The sequence below is a fragment of the Protomyctophum bolini genome (assembly GCF_963924005.1).
Source record: "Protomyctophum bolini genome assembly, chromosome: 1".
NCBI lineage: Eukaryota > Metazoa > Chordata > Actinopteri > Myctophiformes > Myctophidae > Protomyctophum > Protomyctophum bolini.
In genome coordinates, this window is record NC_137862.1 from 26,901,078 (window position 1) to 26,927,626 (window position 26,549).

Consider the following 26,549-nt stretch of genomic DNA (forward strand, 5'->3'; position numbering starts at 1 on the left):
GGTAACCCTAACCAAATGTGTCCATGGTTCATAATGAAATAATCAAAGCAAGCATGTGTAATAGTCTTTATTCCAAATATATTTCCAAATATATATACACTTTTGTCATTAGTGGCAATTTGATATGTATCATTAAGGAAAAGGCACATCATAATTCATAAATATGTTTCTTCTTCAGAGATAGATCTGGCAGTGCAGATATAACATTTTGCCACTGGCTCAGGAATGGCAGTTACTTCTACAAAGCAGTGGTTCTCAAACCTTCCAAAATCATATCAAGGACCTCCCCCATAAAGCCTTATTCATAGTTTGATTTATCGGTGGTGAGGTGACCACCGCAACTACAACATGACGTCACAGAGCCACGGTGAAGAGCAAACCACCGCTCTCCCCAGCCCTTCGCTCTGTTTTTACTCACCACCGCTCCACGTTATTACAGCTCCGGTGGTCATCTCACCACCGGAGCAGTGGTCACCTCACCACCGGAGCGGTGGTCACTCACCTCACCACCGAAAATCCAGACTAAGAGTATGAATAGGCCTTAACTCTGACGGTGTTACAGACTAGCTGGTTACAGACCTGTGAGGGTCCATTTAGAACCCCAAAAGTGCTCTATAAATAAAGTTGGATTGGACCTCGAGGGTCCCTGGTCCCCCTACCCCCCCCCCCCCTCCCTCTGAGAACCACTGCTATAAAGTCACATTTAATATTGTTAGCATACATTTGCGCAGAGTTTACCCAGTGGCCAATTTAAAGAGAATACCGCCTATCAGATTCCCCTGGTTTAAAGAGAATAGCGTCTATCAGATTCCCCTGGTTTCCTTCCATCACCGACATAACAGGTTGTTCACAAAGGCACAAAGCATATTAATAAATATTTTGTACATAATTTGTGACGAGTAACAAAATAATACTTTTTATCTCGTTTATACAGGGCAAATATAAAAGAAACGGGTAATATATTACACACACACACACACACACCATATAAACCTTCATACAAGATAATTAAGTGTGCTATAGTAAAAATCCACAAAAGCAGGCTATATACATTCATTGTAAACAAAACAAAAATACAATCCTTCAATAATATCACTGATAGATAGTATTGAACGATTGAACGATGAATGAATAATATATTATATTATTGTATATTAATTATGTGATTTACAGAGCGATATAAACTTATGTACACCCTTCAGGACGAAAAATGCATTTAATCTGCCGATAACTTCACAAATTAGATTTGTTTACTTCACTTATTTGAATCACATTCACCACACTGCGCACAGTAAAATCCTTTAGTGTTAATTTCAATCAGAAAGGAGTACAACATGGAACCAAGTGGACCTGTAGGTACAAATAATCAGGGTGTACAAAATGGAACCAAATGGACCCTCACAGGCATAGTCACCGGAGGGGGGTCATTTGGGTCTGAATGTCCCCGCACTAATGGTGGTCTATTTACTTATTCTTTCCCCGACCGGCGCTGGTGTCGACTGTCTAGCACCGTTTCCATTTAGCTGCGCAATAGTCGCGGTGTATTGGCTCCTAGCCTGGGCACCATTCCATTTCGGGTTTATGATCCGGTCGGAAGCGGATGATATCACTACATCATGTTGTAGTATTGTTTTGTAGTCATCAATCTTCCGGAACTTCCTTTTCCCTCAAACCGGAAAACAAACGGGAAAAGGAAGTTCCGTTTGATTGTTCCTGGCTGATGACACAATACTACAACATGATGTAACGATATCATCCTGATGACTACAAAACAATACTACAATATGACGTAACGATATCATCCTGAAGACTACAAAACAATACTACAACATGACGTTTAAACGATATCATCCTGAAGACTACAAAACAATACTACAACATGACGTAACGATATCATCCGCTCCAGACCGGTTCACAAGGCACTTTTGGAACAGAGACCAGGCTTTCCTCCGAGGTGGAAAGCCTGGTGAGGCGAGGTTAATTGAATGCGACTCGCCCATTTAGCAACTCGCCCCGGGCGTACAGCCGGCAGAACTGCTCATCCTGGGCCAGAAGGGCGAGATGGATTAGGGGCGACCGTACCTGATACTACTGCAGTTGCTCTTAGTCTCAACTCGATCAAATAATGTCCCTGCACTTTTTACATGACGGATGCCGCTGACAACAGGTCCATTTAGTTCCAATTTCTAACTTCTGAGTTAAATTAAAACTGTGGATTTTACTGTACGTGACAGACACACAGTACCCTGTTTGTGTCAAAACAATTTAAAAAAGAAAGAAAGAAAGAAAGAAAGAAAGAAAACACACTTTATCCGATTTAGAAAACACTATACAAAAATAAATAAATGACGACTAAAGAGAGTCGTCCGTCAGCGAATCGCTGATGTTAATGTTCGCCGTGATCTCCATGAGTCTCATGAATGGAGTGTAGATTTGCGACGGGCTTGATCTGGCTCGAGGAGAATAGGACGCCGGAGGCGGGGGAGGGGGGTCCGGAGCAGAAGAACCCTCTGGACCTGAGGAGGCCGTATCCGAGTCCTCTGCTGCGCTGCTGGTGGTGTTGGTGGTGGAGGACCAGGACGGGTTATTGGCCTGCAGAGAGCGGCTGTACTGGAGCGGGCTGTACCTCAGGAGACTGGACTCCAGTCTGCTGGGGGGCGGTGGGGGGGGACCCCCCGACCTGGGGGTTCTTGCTTGGGGCGGCGTGGACAGGTGGTAGGCTGCTGGACTCGGCACCGGAGGCGGGGGGGGCTGGTGGTGGAGGTACTGAAAGGAGGGGAGTGGCGACTCTGACTGGAAGGATGGCTCGTCGTGCCTCTGTGCTTCAGGCCTGCGGATTGGATGGATGGGGGGGACGCACGGTCAGACAGTGGTGATTTCGTCAACTAAAACTAAGACAAAAAAATGTTTGTCGCCTGTATACCTTTTTTCACTGACGAAAACTAAATAAAAAAATGATGACTAAAACTAAGACGTAGGGCTTATCCCTAAACTTCTTTGCCTTTTTTTACTATTTTGAAAAAACATTTTTGAATAGTTCAACTAGCTTTTAGTCGACTAGATTCGTCGACTAAAATCTTATGATATTTAGTCGACTAAAACTAGACTAAACACTAACACATTCCAGGTGACTAAAACTAAATTAAAACTATTCAAGAGACTATATGACTAACACTAAAACTGCCAAAAACAACACTGCGATCAGATCACAATCAAACTAAGAAAGAAGACCTGTTGAGCGGTAACCTCGGGTCACCAGGCTTTCCAACTCGGAGGAAAGCCTGGTCTGTGGTTTTTTCTTCTTTCTAATTCTTTGTTCGGCCCAAAATGTTTTGTTTGTTGTCATGATTTGTCACAACTGGAGTTGGCTTCGTACGAGGCTTAAAAGGTATTTAAATAAATACTTTTTTTAAAGTCGGGGGAATAATTTCCTGGGCCCTGGTAGGGGCGGGACTGCGACGCTCTATATGCTAAATCAGTTTTAAATATTAAGGTGTTATACTATCATTAATTGAAAGTACTGCGCCAGTATGCCAGGCCTTTTCTGTGTTGTCGCCGGGCAGATTCATTTCCGTGTTACCGGCATGGAGAACAATCGGCTATTCATAATTAGCGTTAGCTCACGCTGTTTATCTTTGGGCAGAAACGTTAACATGTCGGGAGCGATGCGGTACAAAATCACATCCCAACCTCGGATGAATCGTTAAAACCATGCACAGTGCTCGTAGTTTCAGAGATACGAGGCATTGAAAATCCTACTTTGACTGGAGGTTAATGGGGGCCGTGTGCAAAGATCCTCCTGGTGCTGGGGGTGACGGAAGCGTTGCCTAGCAACCGGAACAATGTTAGAACCTGATTTTCGGCTAAACCACTAGCTAGATCCAACACCCATTGACTTACATTATAAAATGACATGGGTCATGTACAAGCTCGTAGCGTGCCACTCGGTGGCGCGCTACGAGATCTGCTATAAATAATAAAATAAAATAAACATTTATGTTGTACTTTCTTGGCCTACTGGAAAGTGTGCACAACTATTTAGTTCTGATCAGTCCAGCGGTTTGTGAGATTAACCCCCCCCTTCCCAGGTGATTCTTCTCACCTGGGTTGCAGGTCACAGACCACTCCGATCTCCCTGGTGTGCACAACATCCCGTGTGTTCTGTACAGACATAAAATACTTGAGCTTGTCTTCAAACTCATTATTCTGGGAAAAAGGAAAGAGACATAGAAGAAGGGGCGTCAGGTTCGGTCACATGCAAGACAAGAGGCTGCATCTCTTCAGCTGCAAGAGGGAAGTGAACTGACAGGTGATTACAGTGGTGGACAGTAAAGTATATCTACGCGCGTACAGTACAGTACAGTACAGTACAGTACCTAAAGTGACATTCACTTTTAAACATGTTGTTTTTGGGACTCCATTCAAGGTCTACTTTGGCTTTTGTGAGCACCCGAGATCGTTTTCAAGTTGCTCGTTTCACTATTTTACTATTTAGATATTTGATATTCATTTTATCAGACTAGTCACCATTCCTATACAGTATAAACCCATTGTACTTAAAACTTAATTTGAACCATTCATTGAAAACATCTGCCATTGGTCCTGGTGACTGATTATTGGCCGTCTAATATGTGAGGGGGCTTTTCAATTACGGTTTCAATCATTAGGATGAGTTTTTGGGAAAAATAAAAAAAATAAAGAAATATATAATAATTTGAAAAACACGACCCCTCACGTATTAGAAGAACAATATTAGTCACCAGAACCAAGGGACGTGTGCTTTCGATTAATCATTATGGTTAGAACAATGGGTTTGAAAAATGTCTGAAAAAATGTATATCAAATATCTAAATACTGAATCAAGCAACTAAAAACTGTCTGGGGTGTTCAGAAAAGCCTGAGTGGACGTTAAAATGACATGTTTGAAAGTGAAATACTGTAGCTTACTTTTGAGTCTTACTATACATTTCTAGGAAGGGACTCTTGGGACCGAAACGTACAAAAAGGATATACAAGCTCACAATGTACGTGTCATTCATGTGTTGTGAGTCTTGTGAGAATTTATATATATTTAATTTCCTGACAACTTCCAAAGCGTACTTTGTCATTTGTACCTTTGAACACTTTTGGTGTTTTAGGCATTATGTTATACTTTAGCTATTTTTGAAAAATCGTGAAAATGTGGCGCAAATATTTGAATTATGTATATTAGTTTAGAGCGAACGTTTTTAACTCAAGTCTTTGCTTCAGGGAGGGTCCCTGGAACAACATATTTTCAGATTGGGGTCGGCGGCCAAATCCATATATTTCTGGGGTCCTTGACATGAAATTGATTGAGAATGACGACATAGAAACATGGGTTTTTCAGAAAACTGTCAGGATTTAGAAGACAATTGTAGAATCGTCCTCAGGTCTAATGCCATATTTTACTTGAGTATATACTTTGTCCACCACTGCATATGAAAGAGACACTCAACGCACCACCACACAACAGAAACACACGAGGACATGTGTTGTCTTATCTATGGAGAATCACACACAGCAGAAACACACAAGGACATGTGTTGTCTTATCTATGGAGAACTACACACAACAGAAACACACGAGGACATGTGTTGTCTTATCTATGGAGAACTACACACAACAGAAACACACGAGGACATGTGTTGTCTTATCTATGGAGAACTACACACAACAGAAACACACGAGGACATGTGTTGTCTTATCTATGGAGAACCACACACAACAGAAGGACATGTGTTGTCTTATCTATGGAGAATCACACACAGCAGAAGGACATGTGTTGTCTTATCTATGGAGAATCACACACAGCAGAAGGACATGTGTTGTCTTATCTATGGAGAATCACACACAGCAGAAGGACATGTGTTATCTTATCTATGGAGAACCACACACAACAGAAGGACATGTGTTGTCTTATCTATGGAGAACAACACACAACAGAAGGACATGTGTTGTCTTATCTATGGAGAACCACACACAGCACCACCATCATATTCCATGATATTCTTATCACACAGTGGTTTTCAACCAGTGGTTCGGGGACTACCAGTGGTCCTTGAGTGAGAGGGCTCCAGGTGGTCCCCAGCTCAAATGATGGAGAGTTGGTAACCAAATGGACCCTTAGAGATCTTTAACTTTTACGCTCTCAAGAGTTCAATTATTGTTAAACATCTGCATTACTTAATTTACAAGAAGTCTACAGAATTACAGAATGTAGAACAATTGTTATTTTTGATCTACGTTTGCCTGCTGCCTACAAAATCGTATCTAACGACATCATGCTTGGGTCTGAGAGGCTGAATCAATCAAATGGTGGTTCCGTGGCTCAAATGCATAAGAATAAAAAATGGACCTTGATATGAAAAAGGTTGAAAACCACTGTTCTAACCCCCTATAACACCAGGGGAGGATCCGTCTGTCCGTCCATCATCTCACCTCACACTCCACTATAGCGATCCTGTCCAGCAGCTCTGAGATGAACATGTCCTTCTGGGCAACTTGAGCTCGGAGAGACTGAACCTAGTTTTTCAAAACAACACAATGTTATTCCTGTTTCGACAAATTATTACACTTTTGTAGTGTATAAACGCAACCAAATGGGCCAACGATACAGGAGCATCATAACACCAGACTATTGAACCGTTTATTTTATCTAGCAGCAATTAGAGATTAAGCTATATGCCTGATTCGGCTGCACAGACTGAATAAGTCAAGTGAACTGTGACTCCCTTTTTTTATCTACTGTACATCCACGACTCTTATATATTATGCACTTTAGTAAAATAGGAGGCATTCCATTAATTTAGTACTCAGATTGGTCATATATTATGCAGTTTATGCCTCCTCTTCTCCTCTTTTCTGATCTGACACTATATCTTGTAATTGCAATGATGGGCATGCAACAACGAAGAAGTTCACCCACCTTACTTGTGATGTGACAAACAAAGCCTACCCTAAGCCATTCATACACACCACATGGATGTATGGGTTCCATTTGGTTGCATTTATACACTCTTATGAACATTGACGCTTTGACCGTGTCCTCAAAGACAGACGAATAAAGTGATCCTGACCTCCTCGATCATGGCCTTGACCTTCCTCTGCTGGCAGAACACCATGTCGTTGAGGTGTTTGATTCTCTCACGCAGGTCTGAGGCTTCTCCTTCCAGCTGTTTAGACCTGGGCAACGAACAAAATGAACACTTCTTAACCCACATTGTATAGTACGTCTCAGTCTCAATCAGTGGAAGTTGCTCAGTGGCGTGTTTTGAAGCACCCGGAAGAACCGTCTACTTCCACATTTCTTCGATTTGTGCAAATGCGCTCAACGTTAAAGCCCAGTTGCACGGACCAAGCGCCTCAACGTTGCAGAGCCTCACTGGGGCCTTGGTCTCAGTCAGTACTCTTCTATACATGCTGTATAGTAGGCTACACCATGGGGTTCTCAATGTGAGGTCCAGGGACCCCCAGGGCACCGTGTGGTTCCAGGGGGTCCCAAGTAGTTCGTCACAATCATTTTAACCACTTTATCCATTCATATGTTGTCTATAAATACATTTGCAGACCTACAAGCTCTTGTACATCTGCTATTCTTGAAGATTTAAAAAGAATATAGAAAATGTTTGGAAGCTTTTGAATATAATGTGTATATATAAAATCTTCTCTTCTGGGGGTCCCTGGCACAAAGCCTTTTCAGATGGCGATCCGCAGCCAAATATATACAGTATATGAATTTGGGGGTCCTTGGGGATTTTTGGGGAACATTTTTGCCATATTGGTTGTTGATGGTCACAACTTTCAGCAGCTGTCAAAAATTCCCCTAGGGTGGTTGAATAGCAACCAGTGTGGGATATGTTAGTAGACACCTTTACAAACACACTGGTGAAGAACATTCTTGGTAACAAATGTATTCCCATATTGTATGACTATAATGTGTGAGCTGTACTGAATTGGGTGTGCTGCTGATAGGATAATGTGGACATCATGCAGTTCAGTATACCTGGTGGCGGCGGTTGAATCCGACCTATCGGTGAGCTCCATCAACCTCAGGCGCTGTTCACACTCCTGCAGTTTATTGTGAAGGTGACTCTTTTCCTACAGCAAGAAAGAAAGAATGCACGTCTTTCATACCAGAAACATACACAGTACAACACAACACAGTACAGTATTATTCACGTCTCATGCCGTTGTTCTGTCTGTCAGTAAAAAGGTGGGTGAAATTAGTTTTTGTGCATACTCCCATCGTGTTATTTTTTCCAAGAAAACAAAGGGAAGAAGAGAGGGGGGAGGATAAATGCAGGAAAGAACAAATGTAAGCATGTGGGGTCAAAATTAATACACATGGAAACAAACAGCAGAGGGCACTGTTTTTCCCTTTTTTTTTTACTGTAACTATTCAGCAAAAACATGACATCTGTGTGAAACAAGTGGATAGAGCAGGTTTTAACCGGAAACATTTATTATTATGGATATAAAGTGAACAACAGTGTGTTCTCTGGCAGGTACATGGACTTTATACTTGAACACATTATGGACAAACCTGCACCTTGAAATGAACACAGTGCTTAGTATTGATACAATTGATTATTTGCATTTCAAAATGATATGATACAAAGTCAAACAATACAATAGATCATTATGTTGAGTTTCGATTTTGATATACTTCGATTCTTGAAATTAAAATGGATTTTTAGATGCAGTTACTATATCGTTGGACATCTTCCCAGATTGTAGATGACTAGACAGACATCACAGACCGTCTAAACCTTTTCATGTCAAGGACCCCCACATTGAGACTAATTAGCCAGCGGACCCCCATTTAAAAATATATGCCAAGGACCCCCATAAGAGAAGGCTCTAGCAGTGATTTTCAACCCGTTTAATTTCAAGGACCCCCAGTTGGACATGCATTAGTCTACGAACCCCCATTTAATGGCATTTCTATCTCGCTGACCCCCAATTTATATTGTAAAATCAATGTAACTCTGAGAGTGTACAAATGGAACCATTCCATGTGTACACTCTCAGAGTTACACGGACGGTCCATATGGTTCCAAACTATCATTTAGCTGGGGGACCCCCTGGAACTCCCTCAAGGAACCCTGGGGGTCCCCGGACCCACTTCTACATGCAGTCTGCATGGTCCACTGGGTTCCCATGATGTGAATCCTGAGAGAGATCCACATGTCTCACCTGTGTCATACAGTCCAGAAGACGCTCCACTTCGCTGATCCTCTGGTCTCGCTCGGCGATCTTGGCATCTGCGATCTTAATATTCCTCTCCGCTTCTTCCAGACGCCTGACGTACTCATCGATTTGAGCCTGAGCCAAGAGTAAAACACATATTGGGTTGAGATACGGTACGGCACTCGTTCCCAAACAGTCCCTTAATATTTTTTTTGGTTTGCTACATTATATTTCCCAACATTTTCAACAAACATTCCCTAAAAAAGCTAAAGTTTTCTTGAATTAATACCAAATTAAATTATTTTATTTAGTAAGTAATTTCTTGAATAAATAAAATAAAAATCTAAGTCCTTCCACAATTTAGAAAACAAATATTTAAGAAGTAGTGACATTTTTCACTAGTTTGGGTCCCCGGGCAAATATATATATTTTCTTTTGGGTCACGGTCTAAAAGGTTTAGGAAGCACTGCAGTATGGGAGTCACCCACACCCCCAGGTGGCTTTCTGTCAATTACATCGTTTTTACACTAGGGGGAGGTGATGTCATTCTTTTAACATGTGTGACAAATCATATGACTTTTACTTTTTTTATCAGTTCACTAATGAATGAATTCGTTATCAGTGGTTGTCAAAGTGGGGTTCAGGGACCCTGTGGGTTCACTAGAGGGGGTTCAAAGTGGGGTTCAGGGACCCTGTGGGTTCACTAGAGGGGGTTCAGGGACCCTGTGGGTTCACTAGAGGGGGTTCCAAAATGGACCCTTCACATGACTGTGGGTACAAATGGAACCAAATGGACCTGTAAGGTTCCATTTGTACTTTTGAGAACCAAGTTATATTATCTGTCTTAAGTTACCATTTTGGCCCCGAGGCCGATTCTCAAAACAGTTTTCGACCAAAAACAAACCCTGTTCAGGAGTGTTAATGTTAAATAAATGGTTTCTCAGCCTCTCGTATAGCAGATGGAAGCATGAAATGACACGGATGCTTTTCCTCAGGATTGAAAGGTGGTTCCCAAAGTGGGGTCCAGGGGGTCCTTGAGGGAGTTCCAGGGGGTCCCCAGCTAAATGATAGTTAGGAACCAAATGGACTCTTATGGGTCTGTAACTCTCAGAGTGTACAAATGGAACCAAATGGACCCGTTTTACAATATGCATTGGGGTCCCAGAGATGGAAATGGGGGTCCATAGCCTAATTCGGGTCCTTGAACTGAAAATGGTTGAGAATCACTGCTAGAGTCATGAAAGCATCTTCTCTTATGGTGGTTCCTGGCATATCTTTTCAAAGGGGGGGGGGGGGGGGGGGGGGGGGAGTCCACGGGCTAATGAGAGGGGGTCCTTGACACGTTAAAGTTTGGGGAACCACTGGTATCTCTAGGATCCAACCAGACCTGCAGGTGTTCGATCTCCACTCTGTGTTTCTGCTGTTCCTCCAACAGCTTCTCTTCATACTGCCTCTGGAGGGTCACGGTCACCTCCTGGACCACCTGACCTCTGGCCTCTGAGGAGCAGTCCACCTGGACAACACATGGACACACACACACACACACACACACACACACACACACACACACACACACACACACACACACACACACACACACACACACACACAGTTACATACAATACATTTTGAAAACATCAATGCATAACTATATGAATTATGAAACATGACATAGCAAGATTTCCACAAATAAAATACCTTTCAGGATTGAAAATGTAAAACTATTTTGGCCCTTCACTTTTTGGATTCAATGTGCAGAAAAGGGTTTCCTTGTGGAAACATGCACCGTTTCTGAAGCGCGGTGGGAGGGGCCCAGGGTGTGAGCTACAGAATGAGCGTAGTGCTGAGGGAACATACTGGGGCTAATAGTATATGTGTATAGTAACAGTCCCAGTTTGTATAAAGTAATATCCCATAGCAGTGCTCAAGTAGACACCATATCTATGGTATATCTGTTTCCACGCTATGCGTTGTAACAGATATCTATAATCTATGCCTCTCTGTACTGGAATTGTTACTATTTTAGTCCTATGGGTTATTTCTGAACACTCTTGATTATTCAACAATAAACACTTTTGTTGTGAAGAAAATGTATATATTTTTTAAATGAAACATTTAGTTGAGGCAATTCAGACATCGGAGGCATAATATCGTCACTATCGGCAGAAACCTCTATTTTAACATTTTGTGGGTTTTTTTCCCTAAATGAATGCCCTGCTTGATCATACTACAGCTTCACACAAAAGCATCAAAAGTAGCAGATCTGCCAAGCTGGAAACGCGACGCGAACGTGAACGTTTATCACTGTGCTGGAATCTTCAGCAAATGGAAAAAAAAGAGATCGAGTGTGTTCCAGGCTATATGTCCTCCCAGTGGGGGCTCCTGACTGGGAGGAGAGTCAGTATAGGATACAACAGTATGTCCTCCCGGTGGGGGCTCCTGACTGGGAGGAGAGTCAGTATAGGATACAACAGTATGTCCTCCCGGTGGGGGCTCCTGACTGGGAGGAGAGTCAGTATAGGATCCAACAGTATGTCCTCCCGTGGGGGCTCCTCACTGGCAGGTGAGTCAGTATAGGATACAACAGTGCGTGTGTGCGTGCGTGCGTACCTGTAGTTTCAGCGTGTGGTTCTCCTGCCTGGCGGCAGCCAGCTCTCTCTCCTTCTCCCTCAGCCTCTCCTCAGTCTTCTCACAGGAGGAGCGGAGCCTCTTCACCTCGTCTCTGGTGTCCACTCGGGTCTGACAGTTCTCCAGGAGAGATTTCTGACAAAGGAGACACAGTTGTTATTTCCACCCTTAAAATTCCTCTCCAGACCAGTGGTTTTCAACCCTTTTCATAGCAAGGCCCATGATTCTATTCTATTCAATTCTATCACTGCGCAAAAAGCATGGAATATGGATGTGTATATTACAGGAAACTCCCGTTAAACCTTTCAACAAACTCCGGTAAACTCCCGAATTGTACCATCACACCTCTATATTACCGTATATTAACTGTATATGCTGCTAAACTTGAGGTTTACAGGCAAATCTAGTGCCCATAATTGCCCGTTAACTCCTCTTTTCACGCAGTGTATTCTATTCTATTCCATCATTCTGGAACCACCATTAGATGACATTTACCATGGGAGAGATACCGGACCGGCAACAGGCAAACAATCAAAAATAACAATTCTTTTACATTCTCTAATTTTGTAGAGAACTTCTTGAAAATAAACTTAAATGCAGATGTTTAACAATAATTTAACTGAGTGTGTAAAAAAAAAACCCCCAAATGAACCGAAAAGGTTCTTATACAGTAGATCTATAGGGGTCCATTTGGTTACCAACTCGCCACCATTTAGCATGGGGACCACCTGGAACCCCCCTCAAGGACCACTGGTTGAAAACCACTGCTCCAGACGGTGGGGGCTCCATGCAAACACACCGACACGCACATGCAGCTGCTGCATGTGAGATGGGTGTGTTTGCATTTGAGTGGTGCAACCACTCCAAGGAAAAGCAATGTCCGTGTTCACCCGCCTATGTGTTGGTTCACCCACCCATCCACCCATGCACCTATGTGACTGTGAGCACCAGTATGACTATTAGTACCAGTATGGCGCAGTTGTGCCAGAAACAGAGAGAGAGATAGTGCTGCACTGTTGCCTGCTAATGAGAGAGAGAGAGAGAGAGAGAGAGAGAGAGAGAGAGAGAGAGAGAGAGCGGAGGGGGTGGGGGGAGAGGGGAGTTGCACCACTCAGTTCACACGGGTGTGAGTTATAAAAAAAAAAATACATGAACCTGTGTACTGGCACCCTCTACTGAAAGTGATGTCAGACTTCGATGCTCTATATAAATGTTGCCCAAAAGCATCGTCGGTCCCTGCAGGGTTAAGTACAGCACTTATAAGTAAATGTACTTAGTTACTTTCCACCACTCCCCCCGTCCCCCCCCATCCCTGTCCCCCAGAAACCGAGAGCTTGATTTGTATACCTGCAGGCCGATGTTGGCAGAGATGAGGGAGCTGTTCATCTGATCAAAGCTGTCCATGGCTGCCGTTCGAACCCTCACCTCCGCCTCCAGAGAGCTGCGCTGGGAGTTGGCAGTCTGTACGGGAACACATGGCACGTTTATTCATGATTCATTGCACTGGAGGAGGATGAAGCTCTGAGAAAAGTGCAAGATTTGAGATTCAAGAACTAAATTGTTCCCCTTGTGGGATCGACAAAAAGAAAATCTGTCTATTCATCCATCCATCCTATTTTTTGTATTTAAATACTGTTTTTATGACACGCGCAGGTCGTCGGGATGGGGACTCGAACCCATGACACGCTGCGATTACGTTTACGATTTCCCTTTTAAATTTTGAAATAGCAGATCTATATAGCAAAGTAAGCTACAGATCTACAAACTCAAAACGTGTCGTTTGGCAGCGCGTTTCGAGCTTGTAGATCTGCTACTTTGGATGCTTCTGTGTCACGCTGTACGTAGTGTGATCAGGGTAGCGTTGAATTACGAAAAAACACAAAAAGTTAAAATATGGAGACGATATGTAAGTGCGTGCGACGTGTGCGTGCGACGTGTGTGTGCGACGTGTGTGTGCGACGTGTGCGTGCGACGTGTGTGTGCGTTACCCTGATCTCCTGAGAGAGTTGCTGCATGGACTGCTGCATCCCTCCAAACTGTCCGTACATCCTCTCTCTGACCTTCTCCAGTGAGTCTCTGACCTTTACACCACACACACACACACACACACACACACACACACACACACACACACACACACACACACACACACATTAGGCATCCATACTGTACATATCCATTATATCTTCCATGTTTCATGATAACATTTCTCAGTTACATTAAAGTCGTAAAAACTTAAATGTTTGGTTGTTGTTTATTCCGATAATAATCATTTGTATTTGTGTCTCCAACTCTCTAGTTTAGTAAACCAACGTTCAGATCGGGGTACCACTTTTTCTCATCCAGTCAGGAAAGGGAACCCCAGTACTCGCACATCTTTTTTCAGCTTCAATTGTATAGTGTTCCAGTTCAAATTGTGTCTGCAAATGCAGCAACATAACAACAAACAATACAATATTAAGTGCCCCCTTAACCCCAGCATCGGTATCTTGGAGAAAGCTTCTTGCAGAAAAATAAGCAGATCGACAAGCTTTCCGCCACCAAAATATACAGAGAAATACAGAAAGGACACTAGCACAAAGCCCTGAGGCATGTCGTTTTTAGTTGAAGACACAAAGTAGACCTGGAGGCAGGAGGCCATCCTGCTGCTGGTCTCGTTTGGCTTCAGTCCTTTTCAATTGGCCTGGCCTGCCCCCCCTCTCTAGTCCTCCTCCACCACCACTCACTCACTCACTCACCTCCCGGATGTAGCGCATCTCGTCCTGCAGGTGACTGACGGACCACTCGCGCGCCATCACTTCCTGCTGCCTGTGGGCGCCCGTCGTCTGCACCACGCCGTACACCTTCGGCCCGTGGCGCTGCTGCGGCGGAGAGCCTTCCGCCGGCTCCCCATTGGTCACGGCTCCCGATGCCACCGATCCCGAGTGCTTCAGGGGGAGAGAGAGAGAGAGAGAGAGAGAGAAAGGATCACGGGCCGGCAGCGGGGTCAGGTTTCTGTACAGCCACACAATATACACACTCCACTGGTTTCTCTCTGTGTGCGTGTGTGCGGTGTGTGTGCGCGTGCATGCGTGCGTGCGTGCGTGCAGGTGTGAAAGCATATACAGCATATTATGTGTGCGCAGTTTGTGCACATTGTTTGTTGTCTATGTGCTTTTGGTATATATATATATTCCCAGCAATGCTGCTGCTGCATGCTGAGCACTTGAAACTCTGGGAGGTTGGTTGGTAGCCAGCAACTAAAAAAATAAAAGTGCAGTAAAGGGTGTCATGTTTCTGCAACCGTGTACAAGAGCTGCTGCTGCTGTCGTCTCTTCTGCCCCCATTGTACCGCCTGTCTGTCAACCACTGCCTGTCTGTCAACCACCCCATGGCCCTCCCCACGCCACCACCCACCCCATGGCCCTCCTCTCCACGCCACCACCCACCCCATGCCCCTCCTCCCCACACCACCACCCACCCCATGCCACCACCCACCCCATGCCCCTCCTCTCCACGCCACCACCCACCCCATGGCCCTCCTCCTAAAGTGAATGGCCCATCGAGTGGCAAATCGAGTGGCAAAGCAAGATGCAAAGTCAGTTTAACATTGTTTAACGTTGGGCCTGGGCCGTGGCTCAGTGGTCCAGGCACCTTGGCTAGTAATCCAGTCTGGCAGTGTGCCGCAGATTCGACTTCCGATCCCGACTACCCTTACTGCATGTCACTCCCCCATCTCTCTCCCCAGCCTACTGTCTGTCCCTCCATAAAAAAAAAAAAGGCGAAAGCTACAAAAATGCATAAACCCCCCCGTTGTTTAATGCAATCAGATAGGACTTTTCTGTTTGGATGTATGGGCTCTCAAGGCCAGAAAGTAGTTTTTTGCCACTCAGTAAGCATACCTGCATAAATTCCGGGTTTGGTGATGATGTCACGCGCATACCCTCTATAGCGTGCCAGCTTGTTATTATGATCAAACCGAGGGAGGGCTTAAAAGTAACAATATCTCACACATCTTCCACTATTACAAAAAGCGGATACTTAAGTCTGTAGAAGGAACAAACAATGGATTTCTTGTGGGGAGCCAACACATCCTCTCATTTTCAAACAACTCAATACTTCCTGAGTCCTTTGTCCATTTCACAGCCAAGTGCATGGATCTGATTTTGTATTTTTCATTCATAATGCATGAATAAGTGGAGAGGTTTATGTGCTCTTTGCATACTGTATTTCCACGTCGTTTCTAAAACTAAAAGTGACAGCCTCACATTTAGAACCAACCTTAACTCAACCCCCGCCAGTGGGGGGCGCTGATAGTTCAGCAACCGCCACCGTTCACCACCATTCTATTTGGCTGTAGAAGAAGACGGCCTCCTCGTGGTCACCCTAAATCGAACAAATCAATGGCTAAGGCACAGGAACTCTAACTCTCTCTCTCTCTCTCTGAGCAGGCAACAGTGCAACACTCTCTCTCAGTTTCTGGCACAAAAGCGCCACTTTTGCCCCTATTGGTACACTAGCATAGGGACATAGGGATGGACATATGGACATAGGTGTATGGACATATGGACATAGGTGTTCCTTGGGAGTGGTTGCACAACTCAAAAGAGTGTTACTCATATAGCTGTAACTCCTTTTCTCTATACAATGCATTTCATATCTGCTGCAAATTTTACTCAAGTATTCATTTTGAATTCCGGACTTGTAACGGAGCATTTCTATATTGCAGTAGGCCTATTGATACTTTTACCTATATAAGTAACAAAATGTAGTACTTTTCCCCCTGCACCACTGGCAGAAAGTGTGCTTGCTGTGCATGTGACGGCGACACAGCTATCAGTCATGATAAGGCTGTTGTTGTTGGTTGTGTACCTGATCAGGTGCCTCGCTGCCAGCTGGCCGCTCTCTCTGGATCAGCCCATTCTTCTTCTTCCACGCCCCGTTGACAACCTTCGCCTGCTCCTCCTGCGCCAGAAGAAAAGGCAATAATATTATAGGCCTACCGAAGAATGCTTTTGTGGATGTTGTTTCTGGTTTCATAGCTTCAGCTCTGAGAGTCACATCAAACGGTAAAGGAGGGGTTAATGAAAGGGGAGACTTTTAGAAGAATCCGCTATCCCTTTTGTTCAAACATTCCACGGTATCCGAAGGTTATCATTAAAGTAGCTACGTTTTTTGTATGGAATGTATTTTCATTCAACACTAGTTTTTGCCCCTTGTACTTAAGTCGTACAGTACATGCAATATTTGCCCCGTGTTTACAATGTCTTTTAAAGATATGCCTGAGCGTATAATGAAATCAGTATTGCCTGTAAATCATCATTACAATATGCCTGCTTCACCGAGAAGCAGGATTTTTGATTTTTCGGTTTGTAATCTATATGTCTCTCTTGCACCCCACCTAACCTATAGTATCAGCAAAATGCTACAATTAAATACCGCAACACTCCACTTCACAGTTCACAAAGTCTTCCAAATATACTGTACATCAGTTCATACATAACGCAGACATCACAAAATGTATCCCTGCATTAAAACACGGAGTTAATTTAATCCAACACTGATGGCGCTAAGAAATATCTCCGTTTGGATTCACAGATGACATGACATTTCAGTGCTTGCTACTAGGTATAGATCCTGAATCCTGGCAGCAATCTGCCTTGTCAGTCAAGGGCGGGCAAAACCTTTGGAACTCCTTGCCTACGGGTCTAAAACTAGAGACGGATGGGAATGTGTTCTACAGAGAACTCAAATGGTTGAAATCAAATCAACTGTGCTCACATGTACTGTATGTCTGACTGCTTACCTGAGTGATTATGTCTACTTTGTTATATAGGTCAATGTAATGGGTATTGTACGTTTGTTGTAAAATATTATTAGTATAGTATATTATTAGATTAGATGCATCGGCATGTATTCTTTTGTAAACAATTGTTTTTTTAGTATAGGTAGTTCAAATTTGTATAGAAGTGCAACTTTGTATATAAGTTGTATAGGTAGTTCAAATGTGTATAGAAAGGCCTAACCAGGGACTGGGGTTGCAAATTAGCCTTGTCTATAAACCCTATATGTACAAAGCAATGGTTTCATGTTTTTACAACTTGATACATTGTTTTTTGTACTGTCCCTGTTAAATAAACGTATAAAACTGATACACTTTGTGCCGATTATTTTCACAACCAATAAACACTCATTCAACCAAAACACTAAAGGCCTTTACTACTGTATATAGTGCTAACTGTATTTATAGCCTATGATTTATATACAGTAGGTCCACGTGACGTCACAAAATGTGTACCTTGTGTATTTAACTATACCACTGCAGTGAACGTATACGGAACTAACCGCGGCTCAACCACACGTCTCCACACCTGACACCGCACTTCCTTGAGGACTCACACAGAAACACCTGCCAAGTGTGAAGTCAAGTCGATCGGACGAACAGATATGCGTATAGGACAGACAGACAGACAGACAGACAACACCCATGCTGTATATATGGTTTTTTTATTGGTCCATCCTTTATGTGAATGAATTGCTTAGCATTTTTTCCCAGAATGCAGTGCTTCTGTTATCAGCCGAAATATTTTGTTCAGGAAATTGGATTGGATATAATTGTATATAATTCACACACACGCACGCACGCACGTACGGAAAGCTCACTCTGAGTGGTATGTAATTGAAATAAAGAATTGAAGCGTAGAATTTACGTTTATTGCATGGTACTGTATGTTGTGCATTTATTTTTGTACCACTTGCACATTATATTAATAATTAAATAACCAATGAAACCAAAGTGAATTTAACCCCTTTTGGTGTTTTAAGCATTATATCTAAGCATTATACTTTAGCTATTGAAAAATAGCAGATCTACAAGCTCATAGTGCGACACTGAGTGCCGCGTTATGAGCTTGTAGGTCTGCTATTTTTGAAAAATCATGAAAATGTGGCGCAAATCTTTGAATATACTATATTCTTTCAGAGCGAATGTTTTTAACTCAAATCTGCTTCTGGGGGGGGGGGGGGTCGGCGGTCAATTACATATAATTCTGGGGGTCCTTGACATGAAATAGTTTGAAAATCACTGACATAGAAACATTTAGAAGACATTTGTAGAATCGAACTTCGGCCTAAATGGGGTAAAAAAGAGAGCGTTCCTGCCACATACACATAATAACAACTATAGTGGTACTGTGTCCCCCAGCCAGGACCTCTAGCCTAGAGAGCAGAGGGAGAAAGACGTTCCCACACCCAGCACAGATAAGACTAAAGGAAAAAGACCTCTAGAACAATGACGCCAGTGTTGCTTCATGGACAGAACAGAGAACACGGACTGCTGCAACATTTAACTCCACCACGTAATCTACACAGAAAGAGAACATGCTGTCTGTCGAGACAGCAGCTCCTCTCGTAGGCGGATGTTCCAACACATGGATGGAGGCAAGCATGGTCGTCACAATGCCTAACAGCAGCTCGAAAGGCCTAATGCTTAATATAGCCGTTTATATGCTGTGCACATATTAGCAACTTGGCAAATCAATGTGGTCGATAAGGGGTTACGTGTGGGTTGTAAGGCTGACACGTGGAGGAAAGAATCTGGCAGCCCTACAGTATAAACCAAAAACTTTGGATTGGAGTTTAATTGATTGATTGATTGATTGATTGATTGATGACTTTTTTAAATGTCATGGGGTTAGGGTTATGTTTTATGTCATGATCCCTTTATCAGTTTGCAAAAGATACAGTACGGTACAGTTATACAATATTGCTAAAAGGTCGGATTGTTTTAATGCAAAAAATTGCTGTTCAAACTTGATAATAAAACAATCCGAGACCGAGTCCAATCTGGATAGTTGGGGAATACATCGTATCTGGGGTACCAGTGTGCACATAGCCATGATGTAAATAAAATGCCTTGTAATAGGCGGCAGCAGCGTTTATGTTGCCTAATGTATTATAAATGATATAACCATCCCATGGCGTGCTCTGCCTGCATGCTCTGGGCTGCCTGTCAGCCTGTCTGTCACCTCGATGCGTTAATAGAAAGCAGGCAGCGTTGTGTTCTGGAATCATTTAAAACCCCAATAGGGTTGCGTGACGGGGTTCTTCTTCTTGTACGTGGGTGACTGTTCTATTTGGCAGCCCGTTACCGCCACCTAGCGACATTATAGCGTTTTCATAAAGTGTGTTCTCGTGTAAAGGGTCAATAAAAATTGAGAACGCAACAGGACTTTGCCGTTTTATCTGGAGATGGTCGCCGTGTAAAAGAGGCCTAAATGACTAAAACTGAGACTAAATATATTGACAATTTCGTCAACAAATAAAAACTAGACTAAAATGTTAGGAAGGAACTAGTGGACAAGAGATCCAGTAATAATAATCATTTTACACTTAGTTTCATGCTGAAAATAGCCAATCTACAAGCTCACAATGCGTCGCAGCACGACGTAAAAGCAGTCATTACGACGGCATCAAGGCCCGCCAAAATACATTTTAGTCGACTAAATTGACTGTAGATTTAGTCTACTAAAATCTTGTGATATTTAGTCGACTAAAACTAGACTAACACTAACACTGCCAAAACAACACTGGCTTGTACATCTGCTATTTTAGGTGCACGATTCCACAACCTAAGTATAAATCATCCATAATGGCCCAAAGTTTAGGGGCACCTTTTCCACGAGGGTTGAAGCCCGGTTCTTAGTCCATGAGCCAGAGCTCCAAAATTGGAACGTTATGAATTGAGTGGGCAAAACCATACCTATATGAAATTGTTTATAGTAACAATATAAGTAAATTAATATATATTGATAAGATAACCCTTCCACAGGAAAAGCTTTTTCATATGTATCACATATTTTTTGTTATTTTCACCTAGGCTGCAGTATACATGATAGGTGAATCGGTAAAAATGAAATTAATACAAATCAAAATTAAACTTCCCCAGATGATTACCTATGCGAAGACAATGATTTATTGTATTGCAAGTTCTTAGAAATTGTACATTTAAATATGCAAATTAGGCATGATATAGGAAAATATGCAAAATAAAAAGAAATATTAAAAACCTACAACTGTGGTTTGCATATATTAATTTACTTATATTGACCAACAATTGAATATAGGAAGGGTTTTGCCCACTCAATTCATAATTAACGTTATGGGGCCAGAGGGAGCTCCAGGAGTTGATCGGCAAGTCTCCTGTGCTTTTTATTTTAACGTATAGAGTGAAGCGAAAAGTATGTGGTGATAAGGATGTTACGTGCAGGGACGTGCACACACAGACATCAAAGGGGGCTTCAGCCCCTGCCCTTTTATCCGTCTGTAAAACAACTCCAGACCACGAATGAAATGCAAATGCCACACCTTTCCATGCCATGCCGGAGGGCAGCATTAATTAACTTTTTTTCCCCCGAAGTCTCCTGAACTTGAACACAGTATATTGCGTTTGTTTAGAAATCCAATGTCTCCACGCGCCCCAAAAATAGCTGATCTACAAGGTCTCAACGTTACGCTGCTGCGATGCGTTGTGAGCTTGTAGATCTGCCAGTTTTGTCCAAAAGAGCTCTCTTACGGGATTTCAGCCCATGCCCCTCTAACACTGTGTGCACGTCCCAGCTGCTGCACAGTGTTTTATCTGGTTGTGTAAGGCCCTGCCTGGACCCTGTGGTCAGAGAGGCCACTGCCACGTCCACTTACATAAGAATCACACAGAATCAGATGAAAACAAGATGCTATCTATCAACGTTATGTCAAATATTTAACCGTCATTCCAAGAGTCACTGTCGACTTATTAACGTGGCATCGGCTTATTTGCTCTCTTCTTCTACGTGCACACACACACACACACACACACACACACACACACACACACACACACACACACACACACACACACACACACACACACACACACACACACACACACACACACACACACACACACACACACACACACACACACACACACACACACACACACACACACACACACACACACACACACACACACACACGTATTACAATACTACCGAGGATTCTAGGGCAGCAATTTTATAAATGACATTTTTACCCTTTTTGCCATGACACATTGTGTCACTGAAGTTTCTGCGACTAGTATAAATACAGTCATAACTAGTCTAAGCCCAATCTGAGAACCCATCGTCAAAAAATAAAGGAAAAACAGCGCCCTCTTTTCCTGTCAGTCTGTCTAGAGACTAGTCTAAGACCAACCCCTAAACCTAATGCACACACAGACACACACAGACACATAGTCCAAGACCAGCCCCTAAACCTAATGCACACTACACACAGACACACAAAGACACATAGTCCAAGACCAGCCCCTAAACCTAATGCACACTACACACAGACACACACAGACACATAGTCCAAGACCAGCCCCTAAACCTAATGCACACTACACACAGACACACACAGACACATAGTCCAAGACCAGCCCCTAAACCTAATGCACACTACACACAGACACACACCGACACATAGTCCAAGACCAGCCCCTAAACCTAATGCACACTACACACAGACACACACAGACACATAGTCCAAGACCAGCCCCTAAACCTAATGCACACTACACACAGACACACACAGACACATAGTCCAAGACCAGCCCCTAAACCTAATGCACATGCACTACACACAGACACACACAGACACATAGTCCAAGACCAGCCCCTAAACCTAATGCACATGCACTACACACAGACACACACGGACATTGTAGATTCTCTCTTGCAGCCCATTTGACCGACTTTGAAGAGACCCTCCTTTTGACTGGATGCATTGTGATGATGAAACTTAATGCTGCATTCAAGTAAACTACACACTCTGTGTGTGCCATATAGTTCCCAGGGGTGGAAAGTCACTATGTACATTTACTTAAGTACTATAGGGATGTCCCGATCACATTATTTTGCCCCCGATCCGATTCCGATCATTTGATTTTGAGTATCTGCCGATACCAATTATTTTATTTATATTTTTCTAGAACACTTATGCTATATCACAATAGTGATATAGCATAAGTGTGACGCTGCGGTGATGCATTACGTTGAATCCAGGCCATAGGTCCGTTCCAGCTCTGTGACGCTGTGGTGATGCATTACGTTGAATCCAGGCCATAGGTCCGTTCCAGCTCTGTGACGCTGTGGTGATGCATTACGTTGAATCCAGGCCATAGGTCCGTTCCAGCTCTGTGACGCTGCAGTGATGCATTACGTTGAATCCAGGCCATAGGTCCGTTCCAGCTCTGTGACGCTGTGGTGATGCATTACGTTGAATCCAGTCCATAGGTCCGTTCCAGCTCTGTGACGCTGTGGTGATGCATTACGTTGAATCCAGGCCATAGTAACCGATAGGATTCTCTCTCTCTCTCTCTCTCGCATGGCGTCGGGTTACCAGACACGCCTTTTAATTTGAACTTTATGGTGGTTAGACACTTTGCCACAGTCGACACTGAAACCCAATATCTGGAACGGTTTAGGTATTTCCTTCCTCCTTCATTAAGTACTTTGTTCTTCCTTTTTTCCTGTTGTCTTCTTTCTTTTTTAAATCACAAAGCTTGTTTTGTTTTTGTCTCTCACCAACCGAAACCTCCTTTTGGCGAAAATTACCTACCGTTTCAAAATGTTGCTCGAGAGGCATGTGATATGACATTCCTCTCTGAAACATAAATTTACATTTATTAAAGCAGCTCTATGTAACTTTTTAACACTGAATACAATGTAATTTTGTCTAATCTGTAAAGTAGTCAGAGTATGTTAACAATATTTTTTGGCAAAAGGGTGAAGTGTCCCGGTTCCCAAACATTGGGTCGGGACCCATTAGTGGGTCGCAGCAGACACATTGTTATATGGGTCCTCTTCGTTTTTGTTTCCTAAATTTGGTTTTTAATTATTATTGTTATTTCAAAACATTCCCCAAACATTCCCCCAAAAAATGCTAAACCTTTCATGAATTAAACCAAAATTCAATGATTTCTTTCCATAAATTAGAAGAAAAGAGGATAGTGAAATAGCCGATCGGCAAGGAACGCGGCGCAAAGGGCTTGCAGATGTACTATTTTCACTAGTTTGGGTCCCGGGCGGGAGAAGGTCTAATTTCTGTTTTGGGTCACAGGCTGAAAAGTTTGGGAACCCCTGATACTATGTCCACTCCTTTGGTCCCTCATCAACACCAAATGGATTCGCTGAAAGTAGCCCATGTACTGTACAAGTTCACAATTACAGATGTCCAGATAGGAGTCTTCTATGAACACAACACGAGATATATAGCTAGATAGCTACGTATAAACACAACACGGAATATCGGCCAACACAGAAAGTGTGGTATCGGGATCGGATCGGGAACAAAATAAGTTGTATCGGGACATCCCTACTCACAATGCTCCGCAATGTAACATGTTGTGAGCTCGTAGATGAGTCATTTATGGAAATAAATCAGTTATATTAGTTACAGTAGTAGAAGTCACATTTAGGTTTACAGGTGACAGCGTGTATTATAGGCAGATCATTTATCTCAAGTGGTTTATTATGCGATCATTTATCTCAAGTGGTTTATTATGCTATATGATTATAGCTCTCTTTAATAGCTAATATCCTCTACAAAAACACAGCAGAAGCTGTCATACAGACAGGTTTTCTTTTTCCTTCATGACCTTTCAGGATGCATAATTCTGTAGTAATTAATGTCCTATGCAAGGTGCCTTTGTCACTAGTCCAGAATGCTTCTTTCTTGTTAAGTGGGTTCCCTCTGTGTGCAGATGTCTGCCCTCTGCTAACAAACACATTGGCATCCTCCCTAAACCACTGGTTCATGTAAAGGACCCCCAAATTCTGTATGTATTTGGCCGCGGACCCCCATTTGAAAAGGCTTTGTGCCAGAAGGGACCCCCAGAAGAGAAGATTTATGTTAAAATTAATTCTAAATTAATCAACAATTTTCAAACCCTTTCGCAATTTTTTCTATTATTTAAAAAAATAGCAGATGTAGATCTGCTACTTTAACACTTTTTTAGATCATCGGCTATTTTTGAATACCCGTAGCCAGCGTAAAATGGATCAAGTGGTTAGAATGTTAACTCATTTTGCTGGCGGCCCCTGGAACCCCCATCCAAGGAGGACCCCTCATTACATTTGAGAACTGCCCTAAACCTGCAGTGTGTCCCGTCAATGCTGAGTGTCTTTCTACTTATCATCGTACATCATCCATTCATTGTCAATGTGTAGGACAAAAATAGCTGATTCGCTCGTCCAGATATGACGTAAATTCTCCATTCATTGTCAATGGGAATTTATTGTTTGTGTAAACACTACACTATAGCTTATCGGTCCCTCAGACAGTATAGACCCCCTGAGGGACTCCAGTCAACTACCGAAACTGTACATAGTGTTTTCGACTGTGTCTGTCTGTCTGTGATACTGTGTGTGTGTGTGTGTGTGTGTGTGTGTGTGTGTGTGTGTGTGTGTGTGTGTGTGTGTGTGTGTGTGTCTCTCTATTTGTTTTTCTCTGTGTGGATTCAGAATCGGCAAACACATGAATCATGTGCCTCCTACTACCTGAAAGGTGTTTATGTATCCAGTTAGTTGCTGTTGGGCAGAAACCTCTTATCTCCATCTAACTTGTTGTGTGTTGTGTGTCACACAAAAGCATTAAAAGTAGCAGATCTACATTCTATTTTTGAACTACAACCCTGAAAAGATTTCTTTGGTCATGGAACGACCTGAAGTTTCTTTGAGAAGTTTCAATACACTCCTTGGGAGGAAAACAGCCATAGCCGTCATCACAAATGTGATGAGGTTAGCACATTTGGTCGAATTTAGCCCAATGAGTGTTTCTTTGTGCAAAACTAATGCTTGGACTGGATTCAGAATAATGCAAACCCCCTAGTTTCATATGTCACATCATGCTAGTTTAAAGAATGATGAAATTTGGACCTTTTTTGGCCTTATATAGGATGTTAATGGTCAAATTTCCCACGGGAGTTGAATTTCAAACTTTTAGTACATTAGACACCTTTAGAAACACATTGGTGGAGATATTTCTTGGTAACGATTTAGTTCCCAGATTGATAAAAAAAAAAGCCCTTACTACAAGGGGAATCATCTCTGATGTACAGTCCAACATCTGTGTAGTAGCCTCCATATTTATTATTCCTGTTAATGTTGTACTTATATTTATATTATTATATGGGGTATCATGGATGTATTGCTGGCTGTTCTGTAATCGACATGTATACGATGTAGCTTTGAAGTGGAATAATGTCTGCCTCTTGGCCAGTTCCCACTTGAAAAAGAGACTGTCTCAACTGTTTAAATAAAGGCTAAAAAAGTATATAAATGAATAGCAAAAAATCCACAACATTGTGTGCACACACAGCGTTGTGTGGTTGTGGCGTGCACACAGCGTGCACACACACAGCGTTGTGTGGTTGTGGCGTGCACACAGCGTGCACACACACACACACACACAGCGTTGTGTGGTTGTGGCGTGCACACAGCGTGCACACACACACACACACACAGCGTTGTGTGGTTGTGGCGTGCACACAGCGTGCACACAGTGTGCACACACACAGCGTTGTGTGGTTGTGGCGTGCACACAGCGTGCACACAGTGTGCACACACACAGCGTTGTGTGGTTGTGGCGTGCACACAGCGTGCACACACACAGCGTTGTGTGGTTGTGGCGTGCACACAGCGTGCACACAC

General features: G+C 43.0%; 1 protein-coding gene across 2 annotated transcripts in view; it reads right to left on the reverse strand.

The window, feature by feature from the left end:
* Nucleotides 1–54: 54 nt before the first annotated feature.
* Nucleotides 55–26,549, reverse strand: part of myzap (myocardial zonula adherens protein) — a 34,264-nt gene continuing 7,769 nt past the window's right edge. Inside the window, exons 3-14 of one of the 2 annotated variants that reach the window (XM_080759105.1) lie at nt 16,690–16,782; nt 14,577–14,765; nt 13,827–13,919; nt 13,186–13,299; nt 11,821–11,973; nt 10,598–10,723; nt 9,217–9,345; nt 8,024–8,118; nt 7,098–7,203; nt 6,460–6,543; nt 4,103–4,161; nt 55–2,830 (exon numbers count right to left, since the gene is read on the reverse strand). In XM_080759105.1, coding sequence (XP_080615231.1) covers nt 2,353–2,830; nt 4,103–4,161; nt 6,460–6,543; nt 7,098–7,203; nt 8,024–8,118; nt 9,217–9,345; nt 10,598–10,723; nt 11,821–11,973; nt 13,186–13,299; nt 13,827–13,919; nt 14,577–14,765; nt 16,690–16,782 — 1,719 coding nt within the window. In that variant the 3' untranslated portion in view covers nt 55–2,352. Of the gene's footprint in view, nt 2,831–4,102; nt 4,207–6,459; nt 6,544–7,097; nt 7,204–8,023; nt 8,119–9,216; nt 9,346–10,597; nt 10,724–11,820; nt 11,974–13,185; nt 13,300–13,826; nt 13,920–14,576; nt 14,766–16,689; nt 16,783–26,549 lie in introns of both variants that reach the window. The other variant, XM_080759104.1, reaches the window with a different exon arrangement.